This window comes from Tubulanus polymorphus, chromosome 11, assembly GCF_964204645.1.
Source record: "Tubulanus polymorphus chromosome 11, tnTubPoly1.2, whole genome shotgun sequence".
In the NCBI taxonomy this organism is placed as follows: domain Eukaryota; kingdom Metazoa; phylum Nemertea; class Palaeonemertea; order Tubulaniformes; family Tubulanidae; genus Tubulanus; species Tubulanus polymorphus.
Genome location: NC_134035.1, coordinates 7120804 through 7140716, shown reverse-complemented (window position 1 = coordinate 7140716; position 19913 = coordinate 7120804). Strand labels below are relative to the sequence as shown.

The 19913-nt window shown below is 38.1% G+C and overlaps 1 protein-coding gene across 1 annotated transcript in view; it reads left to right on the top strand.

The window, feature by feature from the left end:
• LOC141912972 (nuclear pore membrane glycoprotein 210-like) overlaps positions 1-17834 on the top strand; it is a 29564-nt gene extending 11730 nt beyond the window's left edge. Inside the window, exons 23-40 of the mRNA XM_074804410.1 lie at positions 193-294; positions 683-811; positions 891-1018; positions 1262-1454; positions 1699-1878; positions 3403-3483; positions 3731-3862; positions 4235-4482; positions 4792-4963; positions 5295-5470; positions 5763-5980; positions 8360-8616; positions 9089-9251; positions 9520-9773; positions 10109-10334; positions 10566-10688; positions 12579-12710; positions 12827-17834. Of these exons, the coding sequence (XP_074660511.1) occupies positions 193-294; positions 683-811; positions 891-1018; positions 1262-1454; positions 1699-1878; positions 3403-3483; positions 3731-3862; positions 4235-4482; positions 4792-4963; positions 5295-5470; positions 5763-5980; positions 8360-8616; positions 9089-9251; positions 9520-9773; positions 10109-10334; positions 10566-10688; positions 12579-12710; positions 12827-12939 (3027 nt within the window). The 3' untranslated portion in view covers positions 12940-17834. The remainder of the gene's footprint in view (positions 1-192; positions 295-682; positions 812-890; positions 1019-1261; positions 1455-1698; positions 1879-3402; positions 3484-3730; positions 3863-4234; positions 4483-4791; positions 4964-5294; positions 5471-5762; positions 5981-8359; positions 8617-9088; positions 9252-9519; positions 9774-10108; positions 10335-10565; positions 10689-12578; positions 12711-12826) is intronic.
• Positions 17835-19913: the final 2079 nt, after the last annotated feature.

The following is a 19913-nucleotide window of genomic DNA, read 5'->3' as shown; positions in this document are numbered from 1 at the left end:
AGGTTGGCAGGTTGCAGAGTATCCACTACACACATATTTTTTTCTTAAAATGAAAATTGGAATGGTAATTTTTTCGTAATACGTAGTATCATTCTTCATGTAGTTTGAATAATGGATGTGGGTTTTTGGGCATTTCTACTTTACAAACTACAGGCTATAGACCATGTCATGATTACGTATGTATTTATTTAGGTGAAGTTATCGATCGACAAAGGTTCTGGATATTTTCACATTGACCAAGGAGGCTCGGATATCGCTAAAACGACGTATGATGCCAAAACGAAAAAACTCACGGTATATATCTCAGCTCTCGTTTAATACTATTCCCTTGTCCTTAGTAGTACATGTTACATGTGCTAGTAGTACTGTAGTACATGTTACATGTGTTAGCAGTGCTTTAGTACATGTTACGTGTGCTAGTAGTGCTGTTTAACATGTTACATGCACTCAGTTTTCTGGTGGGATTCAAGATTATTGTCATTGAAAAAAAGGTACAGTTGTCATTAGTGACTACAGTTTATCAACGCTGGCTTCCCTTTACTTGTGAATTATTAGTGTAAGTTTGCGGTAGTATGTCATTCGATCATATCTCAAGGGTAAAGCACTTTAGTGTGGACCTTTGGTATGAATACAGATTACTGGGAAGTGTGGAGTTGATGGATTTGTGATATGATGTTTTCAGGTTTTACCGCTCCACGATGGAATGATGGTCGTAACGGCTTTTGATTTGTGTTTAGCCAGTGAAAAGCGAGCGACTGCCGATGTGTTCATAGCAGGAGCCACAACAATCGATGTAAAAGTTGTTGATAAAGTATGTACTCAGTGTAATCAGTAGCTCCTTGGATATTATGATCCCTGAAACTTACCGTTAGTAAATGTTGTAATTGTAGGTTCAAATCTATAGTGAAATCTACGCTACTGTAAGAGTATTGGACAGTGATGGGCAGCCATTGTTAGCCAAGTACTTTCAGTTGATGGATCTCAAACCGACAGTCAGATCGAATATAATCACTCTGAAGTAAGTAATTATTTTCAAGTCAATTAATGGTGGCTTATTGCATCCTCTTGCAGCTTACCCATTCTTCTAGAGTGTTAGTATCACAGCAGTTTCTAGATGCCGCACGAGGAGTGTCCATCATGGAAACTTAGTTTCTAGTATTCCCTATCATCCATCCACTGTTTTTATTGCCCCCCACATATGGACTACAAATATGGTAAACTAAGCATTTTACTTGATATTTAATTTTATGTTATACTCTAGACCATTCTCGTCGAGTCGTTATACAGTGACGTATTTGATATACGGTCAGATTCTGGGAACAACGAGTTTAACAGTGCAGGCAGTTGCTCGTACAGGTGACCTAGTTACCAGTCAACCTCGCGATATTCAAGTCTTCCCACCGTTGCGCCTCGACCCGCGAAACATTACTCTTATCATCGGGGCACTTTTCCAGGTTTGTGGTTATTTCGTATTTTCAAACACATAGGAGAATTCATAGTTGTCCTTGAAACATAATCTTATGGCCTGCTGTGGTACTTCTCTGAGTCTCTTATCTGGATGTACTTAGAACATTTTTGTTTTTAGGCAGTCAATTCTTTATTTTGATTTTGAAATGTGTTCATTAATTCCTGTTCCTGTCTCAAATTTGGAGATAATGTATGAGCAGATGAATTTGATGCGATGTATATTTGACCTAGGTTACTAGTTACGGCGGTCCCCAACCCCAATCAACCATCGAGTATACAATACAGTCAACTGATGTAGCTAAAGTCTCGAACGGTGGTTTAATAGAAGCTCTTGAACTCGGTAACACTACAGTCATCGGACGCGCTGTCGGTGTCGACCCTGAAACTGGTGATAAAATCATCTATTCGCAGGTAATTAATGCAATTCCTCTGCAATACTCCGGAGTAAATTGCCTTCGCTTATGTCTATTTCAAGACTTTTTAGCCCACTTGGGACTTCAGTCCCAGCGGGCTATTGTGTTCACTTTTCGTCCGTCAGTCGTAGCGTCCGTCCGTCCGTCCGTAGACGGAATCCAGTTATTTTGGGAAGTTTTGAAGACACTTCAAGGTAATGTCTTGATATTTGGGTTACACATGTATCTACCCTAGACACATCTTCAGCCCAAAAACTGGCCCTGTCAGATTCAAGATGGCCAACTGGCAGCCATTGTTGTTCGCCAAAATCAGCACTTCTTACACATTTTTGAACTTTTTAAGGGAAATGTTGAAGACGCTTTGATCAATTACCTTGATCTTTTGGATATATGTGAATTCCCCCAGGGCCAATCAGCATAACAAAAATTGGGTCGATCGGACTCAAGATGGCCATCCTATGACCTTTTTAGTGCCCAAAAAGGTTAATTTTGGCCCGAATTCTGAGTCCTGTCGCTTCCTACTGGTTTACCATTTCTCATTGCAATTTGTGATGGGTATTCTTTGGAAAGGGATGTTTTATACCTGAGACAGGTATTTTTCATCAGCCAATTATGACGCAATTGGCGGCCATCTTGGTGTCACCAGTACTCATTCGTAAGTGGGAAAAAGTTTTTCCACATAATATTGATACCTAAGCGTATTTTGTTACCACAATCATTTAGAAAGTTGTAGCTCATAACGTGTTCTATGATTGTGGTGAGTTTCAAGGTCATTGCTTTTTGTATATGGCCACCAGGGGTTGAATAATGCAATATCTAAGCATTTCTATATTATATTCGTACCTATGCATATTTTGTAACCACAATCAATTGGAAAGTCGTAGCTCATGACATCATCTATGATTGTTGCGAGTTTTAAGGACATAAGTTATTCTATATGGTCACCAGGGGGGCGTTAAATAGTAGAATAACTTAGTATTTCCATATTAAATTGGTAACGAGGCATATTTTGTTATCTCAATCAATTACAAAATCGTAGCTGCTGACATGGTCTATGATTGTGGTCAGTTTCAAGTTCATTGGTTTTTGTATATGGTCACCAGGGGGCATTGAATATTGAAATAGTTAGATTGTTGAGCATTTGGAACCACTTCCCAAGTGGGCATGGTGTCCCTGGACCCCTAGTTATCAGGTATATACCACCAAAACTGACTGAGCTAGGCCACCTGATGTGCTCTCTAGTCAAGTTGAAATAGACATTAGACAATTGGTCACCTGTTATTATTAATGGATTGCATTGCTTAATATAAGGTCTTAAGTAAATAACCCCTTTGCTTGATCTTTGCTGCGCTTTACTGCAGCAGTGAGTGCCCAAAACTAAACCCAGGGGATTTGTTTCGATCAGTAAGTGATACTTGGATAAAGAATCTAGTTCAGGCTGTTTACTCTACCATTCTGCTCGGGTTTTTTAAACGTTACCTATCGTCTCATATCCCTGATAATATATTTATTTGTATTTTAGGATTCAGTCACTGTTTATGTCGTGATGCTGTATGGTATTAGAATTGATGCACCTTTGTCTCGTATACAAGCAGGAATTGAGGTAATGTTTCAATATTACAGCACAGATGCGAGTATTTTTTACAGAGTGGCTACATTTTAAAGCTAAAGTGATATGACGTAACTTATTTAAAAGATTAGATTTTTAGCTTTTAATATCAAAAATGGTAAAACTTATTCGTTCCTGGTTTAGTTGTGGTTAAATTGTTTGCCATATCTGACTGTAGTTATTCTATCACCAGCTAATATGATAGTATCGTTTACAGTAAGCTGTTTTCTGATTTCTATAGATGCCCGTACATGCAGTGGGTATGAATGAACATGAAACGCCATTTGCGTTTGGTAGTGCTATCATTCCTCTTACGCTGACGTGGACTATCAATAACAAAGAAGTAGCTACCCTCAAGTCTGTATTTCACAAGGTACATATGATTTACTGGCGGATAGAAGTGGTGCATTTTTTTCCATACCAGTTTGGGGCTGTTCACGAAGGATGAACGCTAAAACTTGTCTTATATGTTCAACCCTGTCCCATGTATGCAATTTTAAGCATTGTGATAGAAGTGGCCAAGGTTTTTCCTCTCCCCCATTGATGCATACATACCTAATGAATTACGATTGTTTAGAGATCTTTTGTAATTACCCACTTTTAAATAAATGTGTGACTGAATTGAAGTTTACCAAGGCTAATTGAAAGTTATCAACCTTTTAAACACATGGCATTTATTGTAGCGTTATTTGTATGGTTGAGAATGTGTCTAATGTCTTCTTGATGTTCATATTTTTATATATAGAGTGGAATCAAAATGGCTAAAGAGAGTAACTTTGCCATGAGATTGGCTGCCAAGCAAGAAGGGCATATAACTATTCGTTTAACTGCCACAGTTGCTGCCGATAGCGCACGTCAGGTGGTTGATAATTCACTGTTATCCGATGAAGTACAAATTCAGGTGTTTGAGAAACTGAGTGTTGTTAATCCCGAGACCTGTGACGGTCGCGTCATCATATCTCCGAATACCGAGACATTCATCAAAACGAACAGGTACGTTTGGAAATATTAGAAACTGTAAATCATGAATGCTTTTGATTCTAGAAAAAATGTTTACATGGCTGATGTTTTATTAATCAAATTAACTGCATTCAAGATGACAGTGGCACCCATCTTTGTTTCCTGAAATGTACATTTTAGCCTATAACTAAGTATTTTATAGAAGATCATTGATATTTTGCAAATCTCCCGGCTGTTGGCTACTCAAAGCAACAATGTGTTTTTGATATCGGGACTGTTTTCGTCTCTGGTCTTTGAAAGATATTCTCGAATGCTTTAACTTACTTATCTTTATTACTACAGGGATTCAACAGCTCACAAGATAACTTACAAGTTACTCGGTCAAGGACAGCCTGTTATTTCACTCGGCCCTGGTGGTCAGCTGAAATCTGGATCAGTTATTGGACAGAATAGTTTACTTATCAATTCACTTGAGGAGTTTGGTATAAATCAGACATTAGTGATATTAGTTCAGGTAAATTGAAATTACATGCTGCTCTAAGTTTCAAGGTCACTGGTTTTTGTATATGATCTCCAGGGGGCGTTGAATTGTAGAACTTAGTATTTCTATATTATATTGGTACCTAGGCATATTTTGTTACCACAATCAATTGCAAAATTGTGAGATCTCATATTTGTCTACAAAATAAGTGAGAATATAGATTATGGAGTATGATTAATTAGACTCAGAAATTGAGAAGGGATTACGATTGTCATCTATATGCGCGTGTATGGTTTAACCGGGATGACGTGTTAACTTAGCTTGACTGTATGAAACAATTTAAATTGTGATGTCTTATTTGTAGGTGAAACCAGTTGCTTACATGATGTTAAACGTGGACTCCACTATACAAACAACTGGCCTTACGAAACTGACATCTGTTCCGCTGGGGGCGATGCTTCATTTTACGGTCACATACCATGATGATATCGGACAGAAGTTTCATGCTACCAACACCAGACTGAAATTACGACCTAACAGGTAACATACAATCGCAAACCTTTAAGGCTTAATAATCGGCAACGGCAGCTTATTATAATATGTTAATGTACTATCACATTTGGGACTGCCGTAGGGTAGCTGATGCCTCTCCCTGACACCTGTTTATACGTGATCCCGATCAATTTGCGTTTTCAACGTAAACAAAAAGGAAAAATGTTAACATTTAAAATTGATGCTAAGCTGTATTATAGTTTCTAATTTAGCTTTCATTCATCCTGCAATAAAAACACGACAAAATACATATAAAGAATCATAACTTTCTGTTGTTCAGGTTTGATTTGCTGCAAGTGAGCTCCGGTGTTGTGAACAGTACTCTCATTGCGCGGGCAACGGAAGAGGGACAGACAGTTTTACGAGTTTGGGATGAAGCCAATCCTCGGATCAGTGACTTCATCAATATAGTCGTTGGTGTTGCAATTCAACCATCAAAAATGACTGTTACCGTTGGCGACATAATCTGCTTCAGCAGCCCGATACGATCGGATGAGGGTAAGATAATCTGTCCGCTGAGTTCGACAGATAATTGGGTCACATGGCTCCCACACTAGCTGAAAACGTGATTTCGCTAAGTAAAATAATGCTCGAAAAACAATTGCAAATTAAACGCAGAATACTTGAATTTAGGAATTAGTTGTGCGGTCGTTCTTTTCTGTTTTATGATAACAATGTACTCAGTCATCAACTCAGTCAGCAAAATGTTCATTTGACTGCACTAAAAAACAGTACAGCTGCAACATCTTTCACGAGATTTCGAGGTGGATTGTTTGAGCCAATTCGGTTTTACTTCAGTGCTTTCATTTTAGATGCTGGAAATCATTGCAAAAAAAATTAAACTTTTCAGTGAGAATCTGATGAAGGAGTAGCGAATTTTATTTGACTTAAGTGTGGGCGCTATGCGGTTAGCTTGATTATTCTTTAAAACATTGTTTATTTCGATGTATTCATTTTTGCGAAACGAGTTCGTTCTTATTTTCTTTTAATTATGTGTTTGCCGCTGTAGATACCAGTGTTACCAGAACAGGTAAAAACTGAAATTTGCATTTTGTCTGCATTTTGTTTTTATTTGCTGTTTGTGAATATTGATTCCCTATTTCTGTATTATATTTTTCGTTATACCTGCGCCTCCATCCTCTCGGGCAGGTTTTCAAACCTGATGGCATCGCAAGATTCTGCCATAGTACAATGCTCTTCATGACGTAGTAAACCAGATGGGTGGTATCTATTTGACCGTTAGATTATGATAACATCATTGGCCAATCAGAAATTGTGTTTCATTTAGGCAGAGTTGATACAGGAAATACATTGTGATCGCTCACTGACCTGGAAAACCTGAAAAATCAGGGAATTCTGAAAAAGTAAACCAAACTTGAAATATCAATAGATTTTTCAGAAAACATGAAATTGATGTGATCGAGGATAGTTTTTATTGATATCACAAGATCCAGTGTGTTCATTTTTCTAGGCTAAACCTTTGCTTTACCTTGAAATTTACTGGGAGAATATTGCCCTTAAACATAGAATAGAAAATGCAAATTTACGAACAAAGAGTGGTCACCCATTAGAGGAATTCAGTTTAGATTTGTGATGCATGAATAGTCTTAACCGGTAACAATGGCTGATATCTGTACCACAGCAATCTGATAATGCCATCAGGTACTGATCCCTACAAGTGAGGATGCACAGAAATCAAAATCGCATACTTCTCCTCAGTTCTCTACCTATTTAATGATGCTTACTGCTAGTACACGTGCACAGTTCTACCCTTACTATTTACTACTTTACCATTCAACTAAAACATACCCCATACAGAGTGCTAGCAATTATTTTGTAAAGAAACGACTCTTAACACTTTCAAATCACTTTCTTACAAATGTTAACAGTTGTTTAACATACCGGTAGATTCTTACATAATGATTTAAGCGTGTCATAAAAATCAGACCTGCCAGATAGTCCTTAATATTCCATATTAAACAGCATTCACTTAAGATTCTGGGCTTAGGAAATACCATACTGGTATGGTCCCGAATTTGCTAGAATACCACGCTTATACAAGTAGTAGCATTCACATGTGATTCTGTGCATGTAAGCCCAATTAAGTTACCGGTATGTTGGGATGAGTTTTCAAATTGGTTTTTCAGTCCTATATTATTTTCTTGTATATCCAACCTTCATTGTATTGTTAACCCGCTCTCCTGTCTTCTAGAGGGCAGTTTGAATTGCCGGTTCGGCGCACACTAAACCGCTGTAAAGCTCTTAGCTAACATAAGTAAATGCTGTATACTGATGAGTGAGGCTACAACTGCCAATATGTATTTGTTGTTATTGGTGGTTTCTTATTTTAAAAGGAGTTAAAGATTGTACCGCGCCTGGATCCGTTTTTCAGTGCGGAATCACTTTCCACTCTTGGACTTTCCATGCTCCTATATTTCGGTACCATAAAGCCCAGAGTTGGCCTCGAATAATATAAGCGTGTTAACACTAAGTACAGTACACGAATACTTGTGTGAATGTTGCTATTGTTAATCTTTGGTAATGAGTTGGAGAGATACTGATTTGATTAATTTTATGTGTTCATAAATTTACCAGTTGTAACTGCATGGATCACTGAATTCATGCGAACATTTTCGATAAAAGTGGGACAAATTTTACTCAAAAGGAATTTGAATTTATTACTCATAGTACTTTCTAGAGATTTGCAGCTCAGCAAATATGTTCTTCTGTACTGTTAATTAAAAAACCCATTGCATTTTTACAATGAACTTCGTACCCAGTGGAAATTTTTGTCAGTATTTGAATGTAGCTCGCTTCAGTATTTATCACTTCTACCAATGAATAACATCATAGACCTATATTCAAATATTGTTTCAGGCCATCGCGGTAAATGGAAGGTTGTCGGTGACGCATTACAAATAGACAGTCGCACCGGAATCGCATCTGCTACAAGCGTCGGCCATGTTCAAATTGTTTACAACGTATCCAGCTCATTGGCTACATATTCCGAGGTGTCCGTGAAACCTGTGTCTCGAATCGAGCTTCTCACAAATAGCGTTCCATTTTTGAGTAACGCGATCGGTCGTTCTAAATCATATAGCGTGCCTGTCATACTGCACGATGGAGATATTCATGCGCAAGATGCTGATACTGAAAATGATTTTCCGACCAATATGATAGGTAAGCAAAAACAGATCACCCTCCTCACTGGTATCTGTTCCCCATCTGTGCTTCGTGACTTATTAAGTTTGTATATGTGAGTAATCTCTTGATGGACCAAGTTCGTAGAAGAATTGAATTTCATAGCTTCGTCGGTTCAAAATGAAATGCATCAAGCCTTGTTTCGTCTCCAACCATATGGACCTTATTGTCCTCTTGTTCTACAAACAGAGGAGGCAATCTGCCATACCAAAGTATTTATCGGATGGTTAAATTAGCAACTATTGAGCAACTAGACCCAGTAACAAACCCTTAAACTTTGGATTGAAACGAAAACAGCGAGCTAAGAAATATCCATGGCTAACCCTAAGCACTTAGAAAACAAGCACCACATCATCTATGCCTAGATTAGCTTTATTTCGTGTATTGAATTGATGCAAAACAAAGCAAACTTTTTTGATAGGCAACAATTGTAGTGAATTAGTGAGCGAAATGGATGTATTTCACGAATCAGTTCCATTCTACTGTGAAGTTTCAATGACTGGTAGCCATCCTGACATAACTATAGCCGATCTATTTCACGTGTCTGCCATTTTAGACACAAAAACTGGTAAGTTGGTTGTCTCATCTAATCTTCAGGGATGAGAATTCTCGCGGATTTTTGTACTTAAAAATATCAAGTGGTTCGGGTGTGTAATCGGAGAAAAAATTCCACTGATTTCGGTGGTAGGTCGGCGTTCTCATCCCTGAATCTTGATATCAATAGAACAGCATATTTAACTTGTCTTTTTCCATTCATTTCTAGCCCACATGGGGCCTGCGCATCTAGTCCAGTTAATTATCAATGAATAATCATCCTTATTTCTTGTGGCGTCTAGGAAATTATGCGTGTAAGCTGTCAACGTCAACTACACTTGAACAAGTTGCAGTACTCAGCTCGATGGATATTTCAATTCGTCTACGAGCGGTCATTCCCCGCACCGATCAGCAATCCGATATAACTTCACGTTACGTCGAATTCGACTTCTTGCCAACATTCCATATTTACAGTAAAGAGCTGTTACTAAGCAATCTGATGCCTGTTGCTAGGATACGTATCTCGGCCGCTGGACGTGTAAAAAGGGAACTAAAGGTGCCAAAATATTGTTTTGTTGAAAGTTCATTAATCATATCATACTGTTGACGAGCCTTGTGTATTTTCTTAAATGGCATGATTATGATGATAATAATGCGAACGAAAATGATGAGATTCTATGTTATATAACACTGTAGTAAGATCCTAAACCTAACGCTGCAAAATAAATCAACATTGATTTGACGAAACTGTTGTAGAATACAATGTAGTACTCATAGAATGAGTCAAATCAAATTAGATCAATATCACTGATATTCAAATGCAAATTTACGATATATAAATCAAGTAATTAGTTTTGCTGTGCATAACTGGAAGTGTTTGTAAATGTTTAGGTTATTGCAAGTGACCCTTCAATGCTGGAAGTGCTTCAACCGGAAGTAGATGAACAATCGGACACAATTCTTCATTTTCCAATACGTCTGCTTACGAAGGGTAGCGCCACCTGTTCGCTGGAGAGTAATAATCTATTTATTGAGGTCGCTTGTCCGTTAACCGGTCAAAAACAGAAAGTATCAATCAAGCTGAAACTTGTTGGACAGATGCCCGCTCAACCAGGAGGTACAGTGATGATTTCGGATATGAACTGAATAGCTATTGGTAATGTTCTAAAGCTTGTCTTCATGTTGGGTGCTAGAAATAGTAGTCTTTGCCAAACCAAATTGAAGCTTTTTCTACAGAACATGAATTCAAGTTGTATTTATGCCTTTTACTATTCAATTACTTGTTTTTCGCATTAGACAATGTTTAAATTATCTAATCATTTAACAATCTATTTATTTATTCATGTAGCGTCGATGCCAAGGATTGAAAGTCGTGGTGATCGAGGTTGGGCTGAATTGGTCTCATTGATTATTGAGAATTATTTGAACTTGCTTATCTTGGTTATAGTGACTGTACTCTGCATTTTCCTAGGTAATTATTTGTTATATGTAGTTTGCTTTAGGATGTGAGACGATTTGATTGAAATTTACGGAACTTGTTAGATATTTTTCGGTATAAAATACTCAATTATAAGCTGAGCATGTATTGTATCTATGCCATTAAGAAAACCCGTGTGTAGGCGCTATATTTTGGCAGTCCCTTGAGGCTGGTGATTCTCAAGTTTTTCAGACAATTGAGAGCAGTGATATGAAACCATGGACCGCAAATCGAATTCAAGATGAATTATTTAAGTATACATAAAACCTATTAGTAAAACCTTTATTGCATTTATACTGAAATGCCGTTAAATCCGATCGAGTTATTATTTGTGGTCCACCACTTACTGGTAAATATATGCAAAATTTGATGTATCAAGGGAGAAAAACACTGGATTATAGGATGGTTATATCAAAGCTGTGGGTAGTTGGGTGTTGAATGGCTAGTGTAGTGTGAATGGTGTGCATTTGTGGCCAGCACAACAATCATTATGTAGTTAATACGTCCAGGGAGAGGCAATATGTGAAATGAGGTAATCAAAAATTTGTTTTATGTCCAAACCACATTTTCCAATGCATTTTGAAAGAATTGAATGATTTAGATATCATCTATTATTTTCGATCACTCATCATTGTACGAGATACTAATTTTCCATTTCAAGCACAAGCAGGGCGGCCGATCACATGTGCGATTGTTTGAAGGCTTAACGACATTCTTTGATTAAATCCTCCAACAGTTATGAGTTGAAATATATGAATGACATACGCGGCAAAAAATCAATATTTCAAAATTGTTCATATGTTCAAAGATCCATCTTAACCACTGTAGGTCCCCCGTGCTGATAAACACGTTTAACACTAGATACACAAATAAAAAATGCCAAAACGGTGTCAGAAATCGATTTAATCATGTAAAATCGTAGAATTGGTGCCCAGGTTGGTGGGTTCCAGAAGCCATTTGACCGAGTTTTTGTTCGTAGGTTGAGAGCCGTGAACGCTGATACAGCGAGTGAACTGCACGGGTGTGGATTGTGTTTACAAACAGAATGGGGAGCATGCGCACTGCAAACAAGATGGCTGAAGCTCTCTTGTGAAAAAAAGGCAACCATCCCAGGCAACCATCGCTGCCAAACAGTGATCTTAAACATGCAATTGTTTATCAGCACTTTATAGCGGATAGATTATGAATATGTACAAAAAAATATGTATGATATTTGGCATTTATTGCCAGTGTCAATGTTGCGCCATTCTCACGAGATTTTCAACAACAAGGAAGTAATATGTGGTAAATCATGACTTGAATTGAATGACTACCTACCACCCCTCATTATTGTTCCAAAACCAAACGTTCGGCACTGACTACAAATTAGTAATATAATCTTAGAAATGGCCATAATTATAACTTAAGTTGTATATCATTATTATCTTTCAATTGTGATCACTATTATGTTTGTTTTAATGGCCACTAAGGCTTCCTGTTTCGTCTGCTATTCACTGCAAATAGTTATGTAACTACGCAAATTTATATGTTTTTGGCCGCTGTACACTCAATCGGGATAGTTCGTGACTAGCTTCACTATGGCATTATCATTTACCGGTATTAACATCGCCATATCACATCATCTTGTTATGTTGTACCTTGAAACCCTAACAGCTGAAATAATTGAAATTCATATACAATTTCTAACATTGAAAATCCAAAAGGTGGCCATGTTTGTTTCTGCTGCTTTGCATAGATCCCGCACGGTGGCGCAAGAGTTGGGTCAATGCGTCTAGTTCGAGCTGTTGGGAACTGAATCCTCGGTGTATACAGATTCCTCAAACCAGTTGCAATTGATATTTACTACTCTCGGGATAAATCATGCATTCATGTTGATATTTGTAGGTTACTATTTCTTGTCGAGGCCTCGCCAATTCCAAAACTCCGATCAGTCGACCTATCAAGCGCGAAATTTGATAGGAACGCCTCAACCTGGATCGCCAACTGTGGGCTATTACTCCCCTCACACTCCCACCGGTAAGCAAGCTACGATTACCCTCAATACATCGTTACAACCTTAGGAGCTGGGTAAATAGGTTTAGGTTGAAATATTGAAAACGTGTGGAACATTCAATTGTTATTGTGTATTTCAGGCATCCAATCACCATATACTAATAGACTATGGAGTTCAGGCTACGAGTTTCCCGACCGCAGTTTGTCATTTGAAAGAAAAACATCACCAAACAGTCGGTCGCCGTATCAATGACATTCAGCACAGAATATACATCAAATCATTGAATGATTCCAAGTAGCAACATTGCATAATTTGAGGCCATTACTTCTTTGAAAATGAGCATAGTCAATTCTGCTCGATAAGCAAGGTCTGTAGAAGGTTAGTGGATGTAAAAGATTCACAAGGTAAAACCAAAAAAAATGCGTCTTCAAACCAATTTAGTTTCTTTCTATAGACTTCGAAAATCGAAGTTGTTAATTGTAACAAATGACTTAGTCTGGTGGCATAAAAGCTTGCCTAATTCAGATCAGATAAATCCCTACTTTGATTTTATTGAGATATTACCGATATTAATGCTACATCAATACATAGAATGTATGTGAAATATCATGCTTAATCCAGACTTATAAACCGGATGTATTTTATCAGTCGCAAATCACCTGAAATGAGCAATATTATTACTACAATACATTGTTATATGAGGGTTGATCATTCCATAGAACGCCTATACCAGTTTAGAATTTCAACATTTGTAACATTGTCATTTTTATTTTGATCTCTGGTCTGGATAGTTGCATTTCTATAATCATAGTCGTGATATTGATAAGAAAAGAAAAAAATGCTTGTAATGAGTAATTCTCAGTATTTCATTTTTATTTTTGTGTAAAATTTCCATGTGTGTCGTGTATTATAATGATCTGTAAATTTTGTGAGATGTAATTTTTTGAGTGACACATTTGTGGGTTAATCTTCAATTAGATGTCTTTGAATTTTGAACTCCCACCATTATGTACGGTACAGTTGTATATGGAATGGTAGTCAGTAAACTGACTGTGGTTTAGTTTCACGATCGGATATTTTCACAAACGAGTCAGGAATGGGAAGGTCATTTTTGTATGCAATCTTCGTCATTTGACTGACAAGTAATTTGCCTGGCATTTCATTGTCTCTTAAGATATCCGTCTAATTTTTGTTGTAATCAACGCACAACAGATTCATAGTTTGTTTGATACATATAACACCTCACCTGACGATCTTAATCCATGTAAAAATCGGCCGTAAAATGAGAGTAAATTTCCTTCAATTCAACGGCGCCATTTTGAAAACTTGTGGAGGGTGCTGCACCTGTGGACTGAGGCTAGGACAACAGCACAAACTATCAAAACGAAACAACGAAATTGAAAAAATTAAGAAATTGACAATTATTCACATTTTTCTTCATCCAGAATTTATTATTTCATTATTTATCATGGAAAGCACGAAGATTTGAAATATATGTTGGAAAACCATCAAAAATAAAAATTGTAGTTTCGTCTTGGAAGTTTTATATAAATCCTTGTCGGTCACCTTGTCTATCATGCCACATGTATGCAATACAGAGAAATGGCGGCCAATGGCGAAATTTGTGGAGAAATTAATTAATTTCTCAAAATAATGTTGATTAATTGCTCGAAACATACATAAAATTGGATTATTTCGAAAGGTACCTGTGTTTGTTTGTGAATTAAGCCATTAATTGTGGACTGAAGTGAATAGAAAGTATATTTTTGAAGTGTTACTTTTTTCAACCGTGTTTTGGCCCTTGTCATCCCTAACGTTGGTATAAGCCCATCCGATTATAAAAAAGCTTACCACCAACGATTAGGTAACTAACTAATGGTATGGTAAATGTATATAATCTGCTAAGATAATCCATCTCTTAGTTTTGCCAATATCTATGAAGTTTCCATTGTTAAGCTCAAGCTATCAGTAGACTCGAACAAAACCACTGACCTCAAGTGATTTGAGTTAAGAGTCTACTGTATTTTACTGTATTTTGGTTTTCATACCTGACTTCCAATAGAAATGGCCCTCAGAATATCCAAATATGGCATTCTGAGTCATCCTTTGAAGTGTAACCCACAAATGTGCACCCAATGGTAAGGTAAGGTACTGTTAATGATGAAGCTCATTATCCAATTGTGTGGGTGTGTATTTTTTTTATTTAGGTATAACTTGTAGAAATGGTTTTGATTATGGATTCAGAATTTATTTTTATAGTCTGTTAATGTTGTTAGTTCTGAACATCATCTTATTATGGCTGAATTACTACGTGTATAATCCATGTATCAATCTACTGCCTGGAACCCTCAGACAATCATTCAGGGTTCACCTGATGTCACTTTTGATCGAAAATGAACTGCGTGTACACTGACCTGCACAAAGACTATATCGACGCGTCACATACCGAATATCACGGTAACACGGGGGAGTGTCTATGATACGATATAGCTGAGTGAAATTTAGATTTTACTCGACAACACGGTAGGCCTAAATCCTTTCCCCCGTCAACCAGGTTAGTGATAGTTCCAGTTTCCAGTTGACCTTGTAGATTCTTCCTCTGCACATGCTTAAGGTCACCAGCAGTTTCGTTAAAACAAGAAAATTGGATGTCAAACCCTACATCAGCTGAGTGCAGCGTGCGAGGTCGACAAGCAACGCGACGCCTACCGACGCAACTGGGTTTATCGCCGATTAGCGGCAACTAGCGGCCTTCTAGAGGCCGCCAGTTGCTGCTCTATCGGTTCGACATCAGCCGGCTTGCGACGGCAACCCGACGCCTACCCGACGCCTACCGACTCGTCACAAGCCGTACCTGGCTAGTTGCCCATGTTCAAAATTCAAGCAGTTCCATACGTAAACCAAACCTTCAGCACGGCAAATGATTGGACTGAAGATCTAGAAACGAAATTTGTAGAATTATGGTGTGAGCTGCCATCTTTATATGATGTCACTAGCGTATTGTATTCAAAAGCGAATCAGAAAGAATAAGATCTTAAAGAAATAGCTTATCTACTGGAATTATATTTCCCAATAATTCAAAATAATTCGAATCTATAGTCAAAATGCTTATCACTTGATCATCGGCGGTCGCCTCAGTTGCCAGTTATCGTACCGACATAAGCCGGCTTGCGACGGCAATGCGATGCCTACCGACTCGTCGCAAGCCGTATCCGGCTAGTTGCCCATGTTCTACTCCGGCCTAGGGTAGGTGGGCAGTTGCTTTCGATCGCAGCCGACAAAAGCTCATCTGCGACGCGACGGAACTGAGCGCAGGGGTTCCAGCCAATGAGAGACCGCATATACATAGAACAAATTATCACCGCTAGTTAGTCATTCGTAATTAGTCATAAACTTTCAAATTCAAGTAGTTCAAAACGTAAACCAAACCTTCAGCACGGCAGAGGACTGGACCGAAGATCTAGAAACGAAATTGGTAGAATTATGGTGTGAGCGGCCATCTTTATAGATGTCGCTAGCACGTTGTATTCAAAACAGAATCAGAAAGATCAAAGTCTTAAAGAAATAGCTTTTCTAATAGAAATATATTTCCTAATAATTCAACTTTATTCTCAAAATGCTTATCACGTGGCCATTTGAGCCGTTGCAGTTGCTAGTAATCACAACCGACATAAGCAGGGAAGCAACTGGGAGCAACCGGCATAAGCTGGGCTGCGATCGCGGTCGCTCTCAGTTGCGTCGGTAGGCGTCGCGTTGCTTGTCGACATAAGCCAGCCTTAACCATCCTGAGCGCTAGGTGCCCCATGTTCTACTCCGGCCTACGGTAGGCGGACAGTTGCTTTCGGTCGCAGCCGACATAAGCTCATCTGCGACGCGACGGAACTGAGCGCAGGGGTTCCAGCCAATAGGACACCGCATAGTACAAATTATCACCGCTAGTTAGCGTCATTCGTAATTAGTCATAAACTTTCAAATTCAAGGAGTTCAAAACGTAAACCAAACCTTCAGCACGGCAGAAGACTGGACCGAAGATCTAGAAACGAAATTGGTAGAATTATGGTGTGAGCGGCCATCTTTATATAATGTCGCTAGAACGTTGTATAGAAATATATTTCCCAATAATTCAAATTTATTCTCAAAATGCTTATCACGTGACCATTTGAGCCGTTGCAGTTGCTAGTAATCGCAACCGACGCAACCGGGGAGCAACTGGGAGGATCTCGTATCCCGCTAGTCGGCTTGAGTTGCTGCGAATCGGAGCGCAGTCGGCATAAGCTGGGCTGCGATCGCGGTTGCTCTCAGTTGCGTCGGTAGGAGTCGTCGATAGGCGTCGCGTTGCTTGTCGACATAAGCCAGCCTTAAGATATCTCCGCAGATCCTCGCACTGATATCTGCGTCTATAGTCAGAAATATTACTTCCGTGAATATTGAGCATTATGATTTATGAATAGAACGTGCCTCAATGTGTATGCACGTAGTCGATGCGTGGAATGTATGGGCAGCCATTCCCGCCAAAATCAGCATCTAACACCGCATTATGCTATCTGTGCAGTATGGCCCCCTTGTATCAAATCACCAACATTACACTGTTTGACATAACATTTAGACATTTTGACAGTAATATCATCAGAGTTCATGTACAGTCAAATAGACGAAACGCTGATATCTGGCCGGTATGGCTGCCCAAAGGAGTGTAGATTTGCTCACGTCACTGAACCACACAATGAGTGAAACAAAGTGCGCTGTCCTCATTTTGTTGAATCTTTATTTAAGCAAATTAATGAGATTTGGTAAAATAAAAATGGCAAATGTTTCAGTGGGTTAACTGGATTTTATTTCACTGTTAAACGGAAATTCTAAAAATTAGTGTGCCATGACCTTTAAAAGTGATAGTCAACCAACTATCATAAATTTGAGAAGTTCCAGGTAACTGATTGACACCTGCAATTTGATCAATATGTTATCTTTTAACAAGATATTTTTTCATCTTAAAACATGGACAGATCAAAATTGTTGAATAATAATGAATGACGAAATGTCACCTTTTATATTGCTTTGTAAATTTACACCGTGAGGTTTTCGTGTACAAATTTCTCACGAAATAAAGAAAGCTGTGCTTTTTGTAATAAAATCATTTTGTATTGAAACTGCGCTTTACAAGTTGAATCTATTAGTTCAATTGAAAGTCATACAACCGTCCAACTGTGATTTTCGCTTCAGTAAGCCGCTTGTGCTTGATGACGAATGTCTTGTGGCGCCATGTAGACTAGAACACATTCTGTCCGATTTTATTCTATCTACATACCTGGGAATATAGGTCAACCTCCAAGAGCAAATACCGATGATGAATAAAACACACACTTGAAGGATACTGTTTTTGTGGGCCTCACAGCGACGCTATATTTTTTGACCCATTAGTTAGATACTATAATACTACATTTACTATAATTTTTCGAGAGGGGGGCAAATTTCAAAAAACAGTTCCAAATCTACTTCTGATGTAACAATTACTAGCTTTTGAATCTGACATGTCATGTGTATCATATCGATCTTGCATTTTGTTTCTTTTCGTGTGGTCATGTCACGGCCGAGAGGCTTTGCTATGCCAAGGTGACCATGCCCCAGATGCCCGTGCACCTCAACATCTTAACCACCTAAGATGCACTGGTAATCACTTGTGTGTAACCTTCTCAATACAGACCTGTGAATAAACATAGTGAAGAGGACACAAAATCGGTTTGCCCTGTAGCATTTTGCCGAATAGCTCAGATTTTCACACTTGGCATCATTGTAAAAAATACTATTAGCTGTTCTTCAACACATGTGTTTAGTGTCATGACGTGAATATCTTGTCCTTTTCTCGTCATTGAAATAACGTCATGATCTTGAATTTAGATGATTTATTTTCAACTTCTATCTTACAACTCCAACTAGAAAACTGTGTGCTCAACAATATTTTTGTTTATATATGATGGAGAGAGTACTACTGTATGAGTACTGCTGACATGTTTTGACACTGAAGTTACTTTTGAGCACAACTAATTACCTAATCCAATTAATACAAACAACTCATCGATGTTGATACCCCTTTTCACATATCAATATCAGGCTGATTAATTTACAAGAGAATTATATTTAGCATTTAAACAATATTACATCCACAAGAAACGTTAATATACACTCCAATAAAAATCTAAATTAAAACAAAGAAATCTACCGCATGATACAAGTAAGGCTAGAAAGGAATGATAACCTTGTTTCTGAAGGCAGGTGTTTTTTTTATTATTTTTCTAAACAGATTTTTGGAAATTCCGCGCTAGGCCGGCAGGATTTTATTTTCATCAAAAACAAATGTATGAAGCATTTTAAACTAAAAACAGATTTAAAATCCAAATATGGGTACCGGTTTAAAAAGGCAGGTAAAGAAGTTATGACCTGCTGAATGTGCGTACTGATGTTTTTACCGGAAAACAATAAACCCATTTTTGGACTTGATATCGTGGTACATGTAATTGCCAATACCTCAACAAGCAACATGTTCGTTTCAATCGCCGTGAACATCAACGGTTTTGAACCTTCACCAGCGCCACTGTCGCTACACCGTGGAAGTGCGCTCCGTTGAACCGTTGAATTTCCCCCGGGTTTGACTATTTCACATGGCTCAGGGTGACCTTTAGAAATGGCGGCTTTTTCAATCGGATTTACGTAGGGTCCAGCAGGTTAGGGTCTAGAGGTCCCAGGGGGGTTAGGATTAGGGTTATAAGTAGTTAAACAGAGGCGTTTCCAGCATTTACGCTCGCACTCTGTTTTTGAGATCGTATCCCAATTTTCGTTGTTGTTCTTTTGAATTTTCGAAGTTTGATATGAAGGTCATCCTGAGCCATGTGAAATAGTCACACCCATTTCCTCCCTTTTTATGTACAATTAATAATAAATGTCAGCTCATTTACACCCATTTTTTACAAACTTTCAGCATAATATTTTCTGACCGGGCCGTTGCGGAGAAACAACGTATTTTACCCTTTCGACCATTATGACCAAATGCTGCGATGGTTTTTGAAGATATGGTTCATAGATTTAAGTCAAAATACATGTATCATTAAAATATTATTTACGTTAAAATATTATCTTTTGTTTTGCTGATGTTAAAACAACAGATGTTAAAACAACAGAGAATTCTAATAATCTTCATTTTCCAAAGAAATTGAATCAATTTATAACATGAT